The sequence below is a fragment of the Bombina bombina genome, unplaced genomic scaffold (assembly GCF_027579735.1).
Source record: "Bombina bombina isolate aBomBom1 unplaced genomic scaffold, aBomBom1.pri scaffold_408, whole genome shotgun sequence".
Lineage (NCBI taxonomy): Eukaryota > Metazoa > Chordata > Amphibia > Anura > Bombinatoridae > Bombina > Bombina bombina.
The window spans coordinates 251522-267772 of NW_026512545.1; the positions used below are offsets into that span (position 1 = coordinate 251522).

General features: G+C 39.9%; 2 protein-coding genes across 5 annotated transcripts in view; one reads left to right on the top strand and one right to left on the bottom strand.

Moving 5' to 3' along the window:
* Positions 1–6119, bottom strand: part of LOC128644356 (zinc finger protein OZF-like) — a 60371-nt gene extending 54252 nt beyond the window's left edge. The window contains exon 1 of the mRNA XM_053697009.1: positions 6027–6119. The gene's annotated coding sequence lies outside the window, so the exon portion shown is untranslated. The remainder of the gene's footprint in view (positions 1–6026) is intronic.
* A 74-nt stretch (positions 6120–6193) lies between these two features.
* The window catches only part of LOC128644355 (zinc finger protein OZF), a 20509-nt gene continuing 10451 nt past the window's right edge, over positions 6194–16251 (top strand). For 2 of the 4 annotated variants that reach the window (XM_053697005.1, XM_053697006.1), the window contains exons 1-2: positions 6194–6331; positions 7166–7254. In XM_053697005.1, the coding sequence (XP_053552980.1) occupies positions 6220–6331; positions 7166–7254 (201 nt within the window). In that variant the 5' untranslated portion in view covers positions 6194–6219. The other 2 variants (XM_053697007.1, XM_053697008.1) reach the window with 2 other exon arrangements.

Here is a 16251-nt window from a genome sequence, read left to right on the forward strand (position 1 = left end):
AACAATAGCCATACATACACATATACACACACAGACCTATGTATACCCCACATATATGTACACAAACTCACATATACACTTCACATACATATGTCCATATAAATACACACACGCCTAATAATAAATGCAATTCCACACACAGCAAAGCACACCAGTATCTTATGGACAGATATATTATATAGAGAGGATAATTATACCTCTCACACACACAGCCCCTTTCTCAATATGTTACATAGATATATAATATTATAGAGAAGTTCCCTCTACTTCACACACAAAGCCCCCTCCCTAGTACCTTAGATACTGATATATAATATTAGAGATGTTCCTTCTGCCTCATACACAGAAAGCCCCTTCCCCAGTTCCTTATATAAAGAAATATATTATAGAGAGGTTCCCTCAGCCTTTTTATACACAGACCCCTCCCCAGTACCTTATATACAGACATATAATATTATAGAGGTTCCCTCTGCCTCATACACACAAAGCCCCTCCCACATTGCTTAAAGTGAAGGTAAACTTTCAAGAATGAGTGTCCGGTTTTTAAAAATACTATTAAAAACAGGGGCACTTTCATTCATGAAAGTTTACATTTCACCCCTTTTCTTAAAATATACTTACCTTTTCTTCTCCAGCGCTTCACCAGCCTGTCGTAAGCCTCTTCATTACGGCATCTTCCAATCACGGCTTCCCCCCGGGGGAATCATTGCCTGAGGCAACGCCATGATTGGAGGAAGCCGGTTTCGTCATTGCTGCGTAAGTTAACCAGGAAGAAGCAGACGTGGCATCGTTTCAGAAGAAAAAGGTAAGTATTTTTAAAATACAGTGTAATGTCAATTTTCATGAATAAATGTGCCCCTGTTTTTAATAGTTTATTTAAAAATGTGCACTCTCATGAATATTGACCTTCTCTTCACTTTAAATACATATAAATAATATTATAGAGAGGTTCCCTGTTCCTCTTTCACACAGCCTACTCCATAATACCTTATAAACAGATACTATAACAGAGAGGTTCCTTCTGAATCACACACTCACAGCCCCCTCCCCAATACTAGGCGCTAGCGACACACTGGCAAAATTATCTGATTGGTTGTGCATCCAGTGCGTTACGGTCACATGGACCAATCAGATAATGCAATAATCGTCCGAGAACCTGCAAAAGCACGTAGTGGGGGTGGGACCCATGGTTAGGTTCCCAGGGGCAGTTGCGGCGCCCGAGGCTCTGATTTTAACAGTGCTCTCTAAAGTGTATGTGCCCTCGGCCATATTTGCATTATCTGATTGGTGTGTGTCTCCGTGAGGGACAGGATGCACAACCAATCATATATTGTTGCCAGTGTGTCGCTAGCGCCTTGTCCTCCCCAATACCTTACATACAAATATAGAATATTATGTTTCCCTCTGCCTTACACACTGATTTATCTGCAGCACCCCTCCACAGCAACTTATATGCAGATAAATAATATTAGAGAGGTTCCCTCTGCCTCACACACAGCCCACTTCCCGTGACCTTATATAGAGGTATATATTATAGAGAGGTCCCTTCTGCCTCACCCCCCTCGTACCTTACATAAAGATATATACTGTAATATTATAGAGGTTCCTTCTGCCCCACACACACGGTAGGGTGACCAGACGTCCCTGATTTTCGTGGACAGTCCCCGGATTGAAGAGACTCCCCGGAAAAATTATGTCCCCGGATCCTGTTGTACTGCAGCCAAGCACTGGGAGGAAGTGATCGTCCTGATAACGTCACTACGTGTATATGTATGCTTGTGTGTGTATATATATATATATGTATGTATGTGTGTGTGTGTATATGTATGCATGTGTGTGTGTGTGTGTGTGTGCGCATACACACACGTATGCTTGTGTGTATATGTATGCTTGTGTGTGTGTGCGCATATGTATGCTTTGGTGGGTGTATATGTATGCTTGTATGTATGTATTTATGTGAGTATGTGTGTATTTGTATGCTTGTGTGTGTGAGTATATGTATGCTTGTGTGTTTTGTATATGTGTTTATATGTATGCTAGTATGTGCATGTGTGTGTGTATGTATGCTTGTGTTTGTGTGTATGTGTATATATGTATGCATGCTTGTGTGTATGTGCATGTGTGTAAATGTATGCCTGTGTGTGTGTGTGTTTGTATGTGCATGTGTGTAAATGTATGCCTATGTGTGTGTATGTGCTTGTGTGTATATGTGTGATTGTGTATGTGCATGTGTGTAAATGTGTGCTTGTGTTTGTGTATGCATGTGTGTAAATGTATGATTGTGTGTGTATGTATGTGCATGTGTGTAAATGTATGCTTGTGTGTGTGTGTGTGTGTGCATGTATGTAAATGTATGCTTGTGTGTGTGTGTGTGTGTATGTGCATGTGTGTAAATGTATGCTTGTGTGTGCGCATGTGTGTAAATGTATGCTTGTGTGTGTGTGCATGTGTGTAAATGTATGCGTGTGTGTATGTGCATGTGTGTAAATGTATGCTTGTGTGTATGTGCATGTGTGTAAATGTATGCTTGTGTGTGTATGTGCATGTGTGTAAATGTATGCTTGTGTGTGTGTATGCATGCGTGTAAATGTATGCTTGTGTGACTGTATGTATGTGCATGTGCGTAAATGTATGCTTGTGTGTGTGCGCATGTGTGTAAATGTATGCTTGTGTGTGTGTGTGTATGTGCATGTGTGTAATGTATGCTTGTGTGTGTATGTGTGTAAATGTATGTGTGTGTATATGTATGCTTGTGTGTGTGTGCGCGCGCACACACACACACACACACACGTATGCTTGTGTGTATATGTATGCTTGCGTGTGTGTGCGCGCGCATATGTATACTTTGGTGGGTGTAGATGTATGCATGTATGTATGTATGTATGTGAGTATGTGTGTATTTGTATGCTTGTGTGTGTGTGAGTATATGTATGCTTGTTTGTTTGTATATGTGTTTAAATGTATGCTAGTATGTGTATGTGCATGTGTGTATATGTATGCTTGTGTGTGTGTGTGTATATGCATATGTATGCTTGTGTGTGTGCATGTGTATATATGTATGCTTGTGTGTGTATATGTATGCTTGTATGTATGTGTATATATGCATGCTTGTGTGTGTATATGTATGCTTGTATGTATGTGTATATATGCATGCTTGTGTGTATGTGCATGTGTGTAAATGTATGCTTGTGTATGTGTGTAAATGTATGCGCGTGTGTGCGCGCGCATGTGTGTAAATGTATGCTTGTGTGTGTATGTGCATGTGTGTAAATGTATGCTTGTGTGTGTGCGCGCGCATGCATATGAATGATTGTGTATGTATATGTGTGTGTATGTATGTGAGAAATAACGTGTATATATATATATATATATATATATATATATATATATATATATATATATATATATATATATCAATATATATCTATATATATATCAATATATATATATCAATATATATATATCATACAATCACTCCACAAACACATACCAAATACACTGCATATACAGGGAGTGCAGAATTATTAGGCAAATGAGTATTTTGACCACATCATCCTCTTTATGCATGTTGTCTTACTCCAAGCTGTATAGGCTCGAAAGCCTACTACCAATTAAGCATATTAGGTGATGTGCATCTCTGTAATGAGAAGGGGTGTGGTCTAATGACATCAACACCCTATATCAGGTGTGCATAATTATTAGGCAACTTCCTTTCCTTTGGCAAAATGGGTCAAAAGAAGGACTTGACAGGCTCAGAAAAGTCAAAAATAGTGAGATATCTTGCAGAGGGATGCAGCACTCTTAAAATTGCAAAGCTTCTGAAGCGCGATCATCGAACAATCAAGCGTTTCATTCAAAATAGTCAACAGGGTCGCAAGAAGCGTGTGGAAAAACCAAGGCGCAAAATAACTGCCCATGAACTGAGAAAAGTCAAGCGTGCAGCTGCCAAGATGCCACTTGCCACCAGTTTGGCCATATTTCAGAGCTGCAACATCACTAGAGTGCCCAAAAGCACAAGGTGTGCAATACTCAGAGACATGGCCAAGGTAAGAAAGGCTGAAAGACGACCACCACTGAACAAGACACACAAGCTGAAACGTCAAGACTGGGCCAAGAAATATCTCAAGACTGATTCTTCTAAGGTTTTATGGACTGATGAAATGAGAGTGAGTCTTGATGGGCCAGATGGATGGGCCCGTGGCTGGATTGGTAAAGGGCAGAGAGCTCCAGTCCGACTCAGACGCCAGCAAGGTGGAGGTGGAGTACTGGTTTGGGCTGGTATCATCAAAGATGAGCTTGTGGGGCCTTTTCGGGTTGAGGATGGAGTCAAGCTCAACTCCCAGTCCTACTGACAGTTTCTGGAAGACACCTTCTTCAAGGAGTGGTACAGGAAGAAGTCTGCATCCTTCAAGAAAAACATGATTTTCATGCAGGACAATGCTCCATCACACGCGTCCAAGTACTCCACAGCGTGGCTGGCAAGAAAGGGTATAAAAGAAGAAAATCTAATGACATGGCCTCCTTGTTCACCTGATCTGAACCACATTGAGAACCTGTGGTCCATCATCAAATGTGAGATTTACAAGGAGGGAAAACAGTACACCTCTCTGAACAGTGTCTGGGAGGCTGTGGTTGCTGCTGCACGCAATGTTGATGGTGAACAGATCAAAACACTGACAGAATCCATGGATGGCAGGCTTTTGAGTGTCCTTGCAAAGAAAGGTGGCTATATTGGTCACTGATTTGTTTTTGTTTTGTTTTTGAATGTCACAAATGTATATTTGTGAATGTTGAGATGTTATATTGGTTTCACTGGTAAAAATAAATAATTGAAATGGGTATATATATTTGTTTTTTGTTAAGTTGCCTAATAATTATGCACAGTAATAGTCACCTGCACACACAGATATCAACCTAAAATAGCTATAACTAAAAACAAACTAAAAACTACTTCCAAAACTATTCAGCTTTGATATTAATGAGTTTTTTGGGTTCATTGAGAACATGGTTGTTCAATAATAAAATTAATCCTCAAAAATACAACTTGCCTAATAATTCTGCACTCCCTGTATAATTTGAGGACAATATGCTAATAAAATAGTTTTTTAACATTTGCCAATAAAAAAAAAATGTCCCCGGATTTCATTTTAAAAATCTGGTCACCTTAAAGGAACATGAAACCCAATTTTTTTCTTTCACGATTTAGAAAGAGCATGTCATTTTAAACAACTTTCTAATTTACTTCTATTATCTAATTTGCTTCATTCTCTTGATATCACTTGCTGAAAATCATATCTAGATATGCTCAGTAGCTGCTGATTGGTTGGTGCACATAGAGGCCTTGTGTGATTGGCTCACACATGTGCATTGCTATTTCTTCAACAAAGGATATCTAAAGAATTGAGCAAATTAGATAATAGAAGTAAATTGGAAAGTTGTTTAAAATTGCATGCCCTATCTGAATCATGAAAGTTTAATTTTGACTAGACTGTCCCTTTAACACACGGGCTTCCTCCCAGTACTATATATATATATATATATATATATATATATATATATATATATATATATATATATATATAAATTTTATACAGAGATTACCTTTGTCTCACCTAAACAGCCCATGTTCCCAGTACCTTACATATAGATATATACTGTAATATTATAGAAAGGCTTAATTTTTTAATTTTTTTAAACTATAAGTACTCGGATAACTGACTTTTCCAGACCACCTCCTAGTACGTTGTATGCCGATATATTAGAACGATTACCTCTATCTCACCTACACAGCAAAAGTCCCCTGTACCTTATATACAGATATATAATATCACAGAGCGGTTCCCTCTGTCTCACACACACTGCCCTCTCCCCAGTACCTTATATAGAAATATATATTATAGACTAGAGAGGATCCTCTGTCTCATATAAACATAGCCCCATCTCCAGCATATTATAGACAGGCACATATAACTGCACACACATATAAAAACAGAGTTAAATACACAACCTGTGCCTTGTGTACTTACCGCACACTATAGACAAAACACCGGGAAAGTAGGTGGCGCTGAGAATATATCCACCCCTTATGACTCGTAATAGTGTAGTAGCTACTAGTTCCCTTCCAGCAGTAGTACCTCTGACGTCACAAGACTGCTGTGACCACTCGGTAATTAGAACTACAGGAAGAGGAAGTAGCTACTAGCTGTGCAGTGATCTATAATGCAGGTTCCTGTAGCTGTGTCATTTGAGCGCTACCGTCAGTCATTTAGTTTCTGTTGTACGGAACAAGCTGCTGCCGTCTCAGCTCTCAATACGGTAGTTCATGTAGGAGGTAACTTTATAATTGTTGATGTGTCTGTGTAAGCACAGGGAAGATATGTGTGTGTCATTAAGAACGTTTATTTAATGGTAAGTATGTGTGTGTCAGAAGGAACCATAATATTATATATCTGTACTGGGGAGGGCTGTGTGTGAGGCGCAGGGAAGCTCTCTTTAATATTATATATCTATAAAACTAAAGGGGGAAGGGCTGTGTGTGTGAGGTGGGTAAACCTTTCTGTTATATATGTATAAGATACTGTGGATGGGGCTGTGTGTGTAAGCAGAGGAAACATCTCCATAATATTATATATGGTAGTGGGGTGTTTGTGTGTGTCAAAGGGAACCTCTCAATAATATTATGTTTCTGTATATAAGGTAATAATGAAACCTTTCTATAATATTATATAATGTACTGGGAATGGGCTTTGTGAGAGATAGAGGGAACCTCTCTATAATATTATGTTTCTGTATATAAGGTAATAATGAAACCTTTCTATAATATTATATAATGTACTGGGAATGGGCTGTTTGTGAGATAGAGGGAACCTCTCTATAATATTATATATCTGTATGCTAGGTACTTGAGAGCCTGGCTGTGTGTGTGTCAGAAAGAACAACCTTTATTATAAGATGTATGAACTGTATATGTGAGTTTGTGTACATATATATGGGATATACTTGTATACAGTATATATTTCAGGAGTGGAGTGTGTTTATATATATATATATATATATATATATATATATATATATATATATATGTGTGTGTGCATAGGTATTGTTTGTGGTATTGTGTTATTTCTGTCATGTATGTGCTACTGTTTCAGGTCTCACTGTTACACAGTATTATTGACCATGAACAAGATGAAGAAGAAGCTGCCTGAGCAGATCCTGCATCACATCCTGGAGATTCTCTACCTGCTGACAGGAGAGGTGAGAAAACATAAGTAATAAACTGATATTTATATGGTATAAACAAGTAGTAATGTGTGCAGAAGAGGAAGTGCTATTGTATAGAATGGCCATAAACATGTGCACATATGTCCTATATAGAAAATACCTGGACATACACCAGCTAGCTGGCTAGTCTGCTCACATCCTGTGCCAGAAAACTTAATTCCATATGTTCTGAATCATGTATAGAGAACATTTTATATTTCTTTTTCATTTCTGTATCACTTGGTGCATTTCTTCACATTACAATACATCCCCAGAGAGTGTCATTGTAACCCTCATATCTTCCTGTTGCCTTCACCATTTTGTATTATTACTTATTATTTAGTGACTCAATTATCTTTATTTCCATGTGCCCCCAACAAGTTTAATCAATTAATGTTATTGTCATGGGGTGGGTGTTGCCATAGGCTGCTGAAGGGAGGAGCGGTTAGTCCTGCAGTCAGCATGGCCTTTCTGGACAGAGTCTGTAGCGCAGAACTGTGGGTCACAGCCTGCTCAGTGTACCAGGATCCTTAAAGGGACAGTATACACCAATTTTCATATAACTGCATGTAATAGGCACCACTATAAAGAAGAATATGCACAGATACTGATCTAAAAATCCAGTATAAAACCTTTTAAAAACTTACTTCGAAGCTTCCAGTTTAGCACTGTTGATGAGGTTAGGCTGGGACACCCACTGAAAGGGTCTGAAAAAGTAGAAACAGGCAGACACTCCCCCCTTCCCTGCATATGAAAATATAATGCCAAATGAGATCCAGCACCCAAGTAGTCTAGTTGTGCATGCCAAAAGGTTACTGCATACCTTGTAATATGTCTAAGTTCCAGAGAAAGGCAGCACAACCAATTATATCAAACTTTTTATTTCTTTTCACCAGGATTAGATACAGAGTACAAGACTACAATTTGGGCTATCAACCCTTAGTCATGTCTGTAGTGTAATGCAGCACATCACCTTAAGTACCTTTACACAGGTGTAACTACTCCCACCTCAACATGTCATCATTACTTACAAGACATTTATTAAAGGGATCCTAGCCCCCAACAATTTCAAATTTATAAATACATCAGACATAACTATATATACAGATTATCATAGAAAGCAGCCATATCATATTTTTACAAAAATTGATTCAAATCGTAATCTCTGTTCATCCCCTTAGGGGTTAATGCCTCAAGTTTTATGTATCCATAGCATGTCCCTCTTCCTTAGGAGAGATTCCCAGTCTATTATCTGGAACCTCAATTGTGCAATAGTGACCTGCCTCAGGTGCCTCCATATTCTTTCTTCTAATGCTAGATTTGTGTTGCACTATCCTATCCCGTGCCCTCTGCGTCGTCTCGCCAATATATATCTTGGCACATGGGCACTTAATCAAGTACACCACAAAGCTAGCATTGCAGGTAAAATTCCCATTGATTTCATATTTTTGACCAGTATAGGGATGGAAAAAACTGTCACCCTTGACCAAGCTGCCACAGCTGGAGCAGCCTAAGCAAGGAAAAAAGCCCTTCTTTTGACTTGCCAAGTATCCTGTATTATTTTTCTTCAAGCTACCTATCATCTGCTCTGACCAATTTATCTCTTATATTAGGTGGACGAGTATAGGCAGGCATTGGAATACTAGCTAAAATCTCTACATCTGGATTTCATTCCCTTATAATATCCCAATGCTGTCTAATAATACATTGTATAGTTGGACTTAGAGTTAAACTCAGAAATAAAAACCATCCTATCCTTTTTGCTTTTTCTCTCAGTAAGTTTCAGGGCCTCATTACGTGTAATTTTTCTAGCATCCTCTATATTATTATTGATGAGCTCAGCAGGATAACCTCTTTCTAGGAATTGTTTGCCCTCCTCCACTAGTCTAATGTGCACCAAATCCTCATTTCACTATTCTCCACACTCTCAGGAGTTGACTCTTTGGTAATGATTGATTCAATGTGGGGGATGTGCACTAGTATAGTGGAGAAGTGTATTTCGATCAGTCTCTTTGCGGTACAAATCTGTATATAAACGACCATTATTTTTGTACACCTTTGTGTCCAAAAAAACTGATACTTCATTCCAAGTGAGTGTAAATTTGATAAATCTCGAAATATTATTCAATGTTTGTACAAATTTCTTAAGGGATTCAACGTCGACCAACCAGATGCCAAAGACATCATCTATATAACGCCATATATATATTTGCATAGGTTGGGGCGACGTTAGATCCCATTACTGTACCTTGTCTTTGGATGTAATAAGTGTCCTGAAATAGTTATAGTATAAAATAATTTCCAACAATTTTATCAGGAACTGTTGTTAAAAAAAAAAAACAAAACACATTAAATTTCCTACTTTCTGCTTAACCTTTTAACGCCGTTATGCCGTTCTATTCCATCATAATTACACTGGGCTTTAAAGCCGTTATGACGGAATAGAACGTCATAGCCAACGGCTGTCCTGAAGCCTACTGTGCTTCTCAGATTTGATCACGGTCTGGAGGGCATTCCTAGAGTTATAGGGACGCCCCCCAGACCCGATCTAATAATTGAAATCTCGCGATCGTGCACATTTGTTCCGATGTAGACACTTTAACCCCGGCAGGAAAGGGTTAAGCAGAAAGTAGGAAATTTAATGTTTTTGAACAACAGTTCAATAATAAGATAGAGGATGTTAGAAAAATTACACGCAATGAGGCCCTGAAACTTACTGAGAGAAAAAACAAATAGGATGGTTTTTATTTTTGAGTTAACTCTTTGGGCTAGATTTATCAAAGCTGAGGTGGACAGGGGCACGTATACACGCCCTTGTGCGCCTCAACTCGCTTGTGGCGGGGCGAAATTACCCGCAGGTAATCACCATTGCACACGAGCGTAATTTTGCGCTTGCGTGCAATTCCGGCCCCTGCCCTCGCACAGCCAATCACGCGCGGACAGGAGCTGTCAATCTCCTCGATCGAACTAGACCGCAAAGATTGAATTTCGCCACCTTAGAGGTGGCAAAGAGGTTAGGGAAGCAGCAGTCTGGTGACCGTTGCTTGTTAAATTACAGCGAGCAAGTTCTTGTGAGAACTTGCAGCCGTAGGGCTTTGATAAATCGAGCCCTTTAAGTCCAACTTTACAACATATTATTAGACCGCACTGGCATATCATAAGGGATTGCAGTCCAGATGTAGCGATTTTAGCTAATATTCCAATGCCTGCCTATACTTGTCCACCTAATATAAGAGATAAATTGGTGAAAGCAGATGTAGGTAACTTGAAGAAAAATAATAAAGGTTACTTGGCAATTCAAATATATGGAATCAATGGGTATTTTGCCTGCAATGCTAAATTTGTGGTGTACTTAATTAAAGGGACATAATACTCATATGCTAAATCATTTGAAACTGATGCAGTATAACTGTAAAAAGCTGACAGGAAAATATCACCTGAACATCTCTATGTTAAAAAAGGAAGATATTTTACCTCACAATCTCCTCAGGTCAGCAGAGTAAGTTCTGTGTAAAAAGTTATACTCAGCTGTTGCTCAGCTGCAGGGGAAAAAAAAATGAAGAAATGAACAGCAGCCAATCAGCATCAGCAGTGCTGAGGTCATGAACTCCTTTACTGTAATTTCATGAGATTTCACGTAACTCTCATGAGATTTCATAGTAAGCTTCCTTTAACCTGAATAGGGAAATAATATGAGAGTGCACGAGGCTCATCCCCTAAGCTGTCCCAGGACAGACATACTAATATGCTGCTTAGAAATCCTTTACAATGGGATGTGGCTACTGAGGAACTTTTGAGGTAAAATATCTTCCTTTTTTACATAGAGATGTTCAGGTGATATTTTCTAGTCAGCTTTTTACAGCTATACTGCATCACTTTCAAGTGTTTAAACATTTGGGTATTATGGCCCTTTAAGTGCCCATTTGCCAAGATATATATTGGCGAGACAAACTATATTAGCAGCAGGAATTTTTTGGTCCTTAGGCGCTCCTATCGCACACATTTCTGTATAGCAGTATCCCACCCTAATGACCAGACAGAACCAGTATTAAAGTGAAAACAAGAAATGCTTATTAAAGCAACTGCACCATATTTTTACACAACCAACGTCTGATAAGAGCCTTATCCCATCAAGGAGAACAATGCCCATCACAGACAGCCTGGCTGCTCCACCAGGAACAGAAATGCCCACATAGCATATAGTTTTGTGTTTTTGGGGTGATCCAGAGGGAGCAGCGGAAATCCCAGGGTACTATTCGATAGTCCCGGACCCCCCAAAATTATAGTCCAAAAAGCGACGCTATCTGTGGCTGGGGGCTATAGCGACAGCGTGGTAAAGGTACCCGGGGGCAGTCCATGATGATGCTGTAAAACCAGGGTTCCTAAGTGAGCTCCTCAGTAATCACCCCAGCCCATGCCCCATCAAGAGTACAATAAGTCCCCAAAAGAGCGGCGTGCTGGAGTAATGGGCTTCAGAAGCGACTCCAGGTAAAGTTCAGCGGTTATCCCTGCTTTCACACAGTTCCATGAGATTCCAGCTGGGACCCGGTCAATCGCGGAAAAGTGAAGCGGGGTAAAACAGTCCAGGGAATGGGGCACAAAAGCCCGAAAACACAAAAGGGTAGTGATTATGTTCTCCCAGGAAAATGTCCAGCAACTGTAACAATAGACTCCAAATAGAGAACACAGTAATAGCTCTAACAGGGAAAATTATTGCCCTTGCGGCCTGGTATTCGTGACACGATCAAATGAATGTGTTCAATCAGAGGAGTGCCTACTTTCTATGGAGTTTAACATTATGTTTGGCTGACTGCAGATTCTTGGTATTCTCACCCTTTATCAATACATAATACAGCCAGTGGAGGAAGGGAGCTTGCTGTAGCTTCAACCTTTTCTGTTAACATTAAACACACATTTTAAAATGTACTTCCCATTTAATAGTTGTTAAAATTAAAATGTTATGTCCCATTAAACGTTGAGGGATGGGGCATCCATGACAGTTATCAACATTCAAAAGGACATAACTCAAAACTAAATTCCTTGAAAAAGTTATTATATGCGGTGAACAGAAGGTACATGCATAGCTTATTATGCCTGGTTTTCCTGTAGTTTATCTCTATATTGTCCTTAAAGAGAATGTAATGTATCCTGCTGGATCCAGATAATGATCCTGCAACATGTTACACAGTAATTGCTTGATCAGTGCAGGAGCTTAGTTATATTTTTCCCTGATTTGCCACAGCAAAGGGTCTGTTTAAGATTCTTCTCAAGGGTTTTGCCCCTGGTCTACAAAACAATGTGATTGTTGCTAACAATATGACTATCTAAATGTTTATAAAAATGTATTGTGTTCGCAGACCTTTTGCAATAAAGCTCTTTAAGGAACAGTGTACTGTAAATTGGTTTCCTCATAATGGGCCATATTACAAGAGGCACGCGTATTACAAGTTGAAAGTTAATTGTTTGTGCATGAGGGAAACCTGATGAATGCTAACAGCTGGACTTCAGATATTGCGATCGTATTCTTCCCTAGACTTGAATGGAGCGTGCGTTAAAAATAAACACTTATTGCTCGCATGCTAACCCGACACCGCATTAAACCAACTGCAGTAAACTGAAAGGTAGTTATGCATATTTTACATTCAAATGTTCTTCACATAAATGTTTTTATTTTTTTAAATGTATTTCTGTATATATCTGATGATTTTTTTATAATTATATATTTGTGTGAATTTATACAGATATATATTAAAAAAAAAAATGTTCTTCGAAAAACATTGGAATGTAAATATTTACAGTAAAAAACATTATTACACATGAATTTTTTTTTTAAATTATTTTTCCATGTTTTAAAGTATTTGAGTGGAAAGGGCTCCAAAGTGTATATATTTTTGTATATACATGTTTAGAAATGTGTGTATGTATGTGTGTATGTATGTATGTATGTGTATATATGTGTATATATATATATATATATATATATATATATATATATATATATATTATACAGTGGATATAAAAAGTCTACACACCCCTGTTAAAATGTAAGGTTTCTGTGATGTAAAAAAAATGAGACAAAGATAAATCATTTCAGAACTTTTTCCACCTTTTAATGTGACCTATAAACTGTACAACTCAATTGAAAAACAAACTGAAATCTTTTAGGTAAAGGGAAATAAAAAAATAATAATAATATGGTTGCATAAGTGTGAACACCCTTTTATAACTGGGGATGTAGCTGTGTTCAGAATTAAGCAATCGCATTCAAAATCATGTTAAATAGGAGTCGGTACACACCTGTCATCATTTAAAGTGCCTCTGATTAACCCCAAATAAAGTTCAGCTGTTCTAGTAGGTCTTTCCTGACATTTTGTTAGTCGCATCTTACAGCAAAAGCCATGGTCCGCAGAGAGCGTCTGAAGCATCAGAGGGATCTCATTGTTAAAAGGTATCAGTCAGGAGAAGGGTACAAAAGAATTTCCAAGGCATTAGATATACCATGGAACACAGTGAAGACAGTCATCATCAAGTGAAGAAAATATGGTGCAAAAGTGACATTACCAAGAACTGGATGTCCTTTCAAAATTGAGGAAAAGACGAGAAGAAAACTGGTCTGGGAGGCTGCCAAGAGGCCTACAGTAACATTAACGGAGCTGCAGGAATATCTGGCAAGTACTGGCTGTGTGGTACATGTGACAACAATCGCCCGTATTCTTCATATGTCTGAGCTATGGGGTAGAGTGGCAAGACAGAAGCCTTTTCTTACAAAAAATAAGCATCCAAGCCGGGCTAAATTTAGCAAAAACACATCTGAAGTTTCCCAAAAGCATGTTGCAAAAGGTGTTCTGGTCTGATGAAACCAAAGTTGAACTTTTTGGCCATAATTCCAAAAGATATGTTTGGCGCAAAAACAACACTGCATATCACCAAAAGAACACCATACCCACAGTGAAGCATGGTGGTGGCAGCATCATGCTTTGGGGCTGTTTTTCTTCAGCTGGAACTGGGGCCTTAGTCAAGGTAGAGGGAATAATGAACAGTTCCAAATACCAGACAATATTGGCACAAAACCTTCAGGTTTCTGCTAGAAAGCTGAACATGAAGAGGAACTTCATCTTTCAGCATGACAACGACCCAAAGCATACATCCAAATCAACAAAGGAATGGCTTCACCAGAAGAAGATTAAAGTTTTGGGATGGCCCAGCCAGAGCCCAGACCTGAATCCAATTCAAAATCTGTGGGGTGATCTGAAGAGGGCTGTGCACAGGAGATGCACTCGCATTCTGACAGATTTAGAGTGTTTTTGCAAAGAAGAGTGGGCAAATCTTGCCAAGTCAAAATGTGCCATGCTGAAAAATTCATACCCAAAAAGACTAAGTGCTGTAATAAAATCAAAAGGTGCTTCAATAAAGTATTAGTTTAAGGGTGTTCACACTTATGCAACCATATTATTTTATTTTTTTTATTTCCCTTTACCTAAAAGATTTCAGTTTGTTTTTCAATTGGGTTGTACAGTTTATAGGTCACATTAAAGGTGGAAAAAGTTCTGAAATGATTTATCTTTTTGTCTCATTTTTTTTACATCACAGAAACCTGACATTTTAACAGGGGTGTGTAGACTTTTTATATCCACTGTGTGTATATGTATATGTGTGTGTGTGTTTTCCACAAATTACAAGTGGAGGGCAAACGCTCCCGCTTGAGTGTTAAAGGACCATTAAATACATTAAAATTGCATAATTAACTAAAGTGCATAATCCTATAATATAAAAGGCCAAGTGTGTTTGTTAAGCGCAGTAGAGACAGCACGAGGACAAACACACCTGGCCTTACCTGGTATGCTGTTTGTGGCGGTGGGGCGAAAGTGGCCGGGCGGGAGTGGCATGGTCGGGGCGTGATGGGGGTGCGGTCGGCGTGAAAGAGAGGGAAGAGAAATAGAAAGAGGGGGAGAGACAAAAAGAGAGGAAAGAGCAGAAGAGAGGGGGAGAGAGAGAGCAAAATAGAGGGGAAAGGGCAAAATAGAGAGGGGGAAAGAGCAAAAGAGAGGGGGAGAGGGCAAAAGAGAGGGATGGAGAGAGAGAGCAAAAGAGAGGGATGGAGAGAGAGAGCAAAAAAAGGGGAGAGAGACAGAGCAAAAGAGAGGGGGGAGAGAGACATAGCAAAAAGAGGGGGGGGGAGGTCGCAAAAGAGAGGGGGAGAGAGAGCGTAAAAGAGAGGGGGGGAAAGAGAGCACAAAAGAGGGTGGGAGAGAGAGCAAAAGAGAGGGGGGGGAGAGAGAGAGCAAAAGAGAGGGGGGGGAGAGAGAGCAAAAGAGAGGGGGGGGGGGAGAGAGAGAGCAAAAGAGGGGGGGGGGGAGAGCAAAAGAGAGGGGGGGAGAGAGAGAGCAAAAGAGAGGGGGGGGAGAGAGAGAGCAAAAGAGAGGGGGGGAGAGAGAGAGCAAAAGAGAGGGGGGGAGAGAGAGAGCAAAAGAGAGGGGGGGGGAGAGAGAGAGCAAAAGAGGGGGGGGAGAGAGAGAGCAAAAGAGAGGGGGGGAGAGAGAGAGCAAAAGAGAGGGGGGGAGAGAGAGAGCAAAAGAGAGGGGGGGGAGAGAGAGAGCAAAAGAGAGGGGGGGGAGAGAGAGAGCAAAAGAGAGGGGGGGAGAGAGAGAGCAAAAGAGAGGGGGGGAGAGAGAGAGCAAAAGAGAGGGGGGGAGAGAGAGAGCAAAAGAGAGGGGGGGGAGAGAGAGAGCAAAAGAGAGGGGGGAGAGAGAGAGCAAAAGAGAGGGGGGGGAGAGAGAGAGCAAAAGAGAGGGGGGGGAGAGAGAGAGAGCAAAAGAGAGGGGGGGGGAGAGAGAGAGCAAAAGAGAGGGGGGGAGAGAGAGAGCAAAAGAGAAGGGGGGAGAGAGAGAGCAAAAGAGAAGGGGGGAGAGAGAGAGCAAAAGAGAGGGATGGAGAGAGAGAGCAAAAAAAGGGGAGAGAGACAGAGCAAAAGAGAGGGGGGAGAGAGACAAA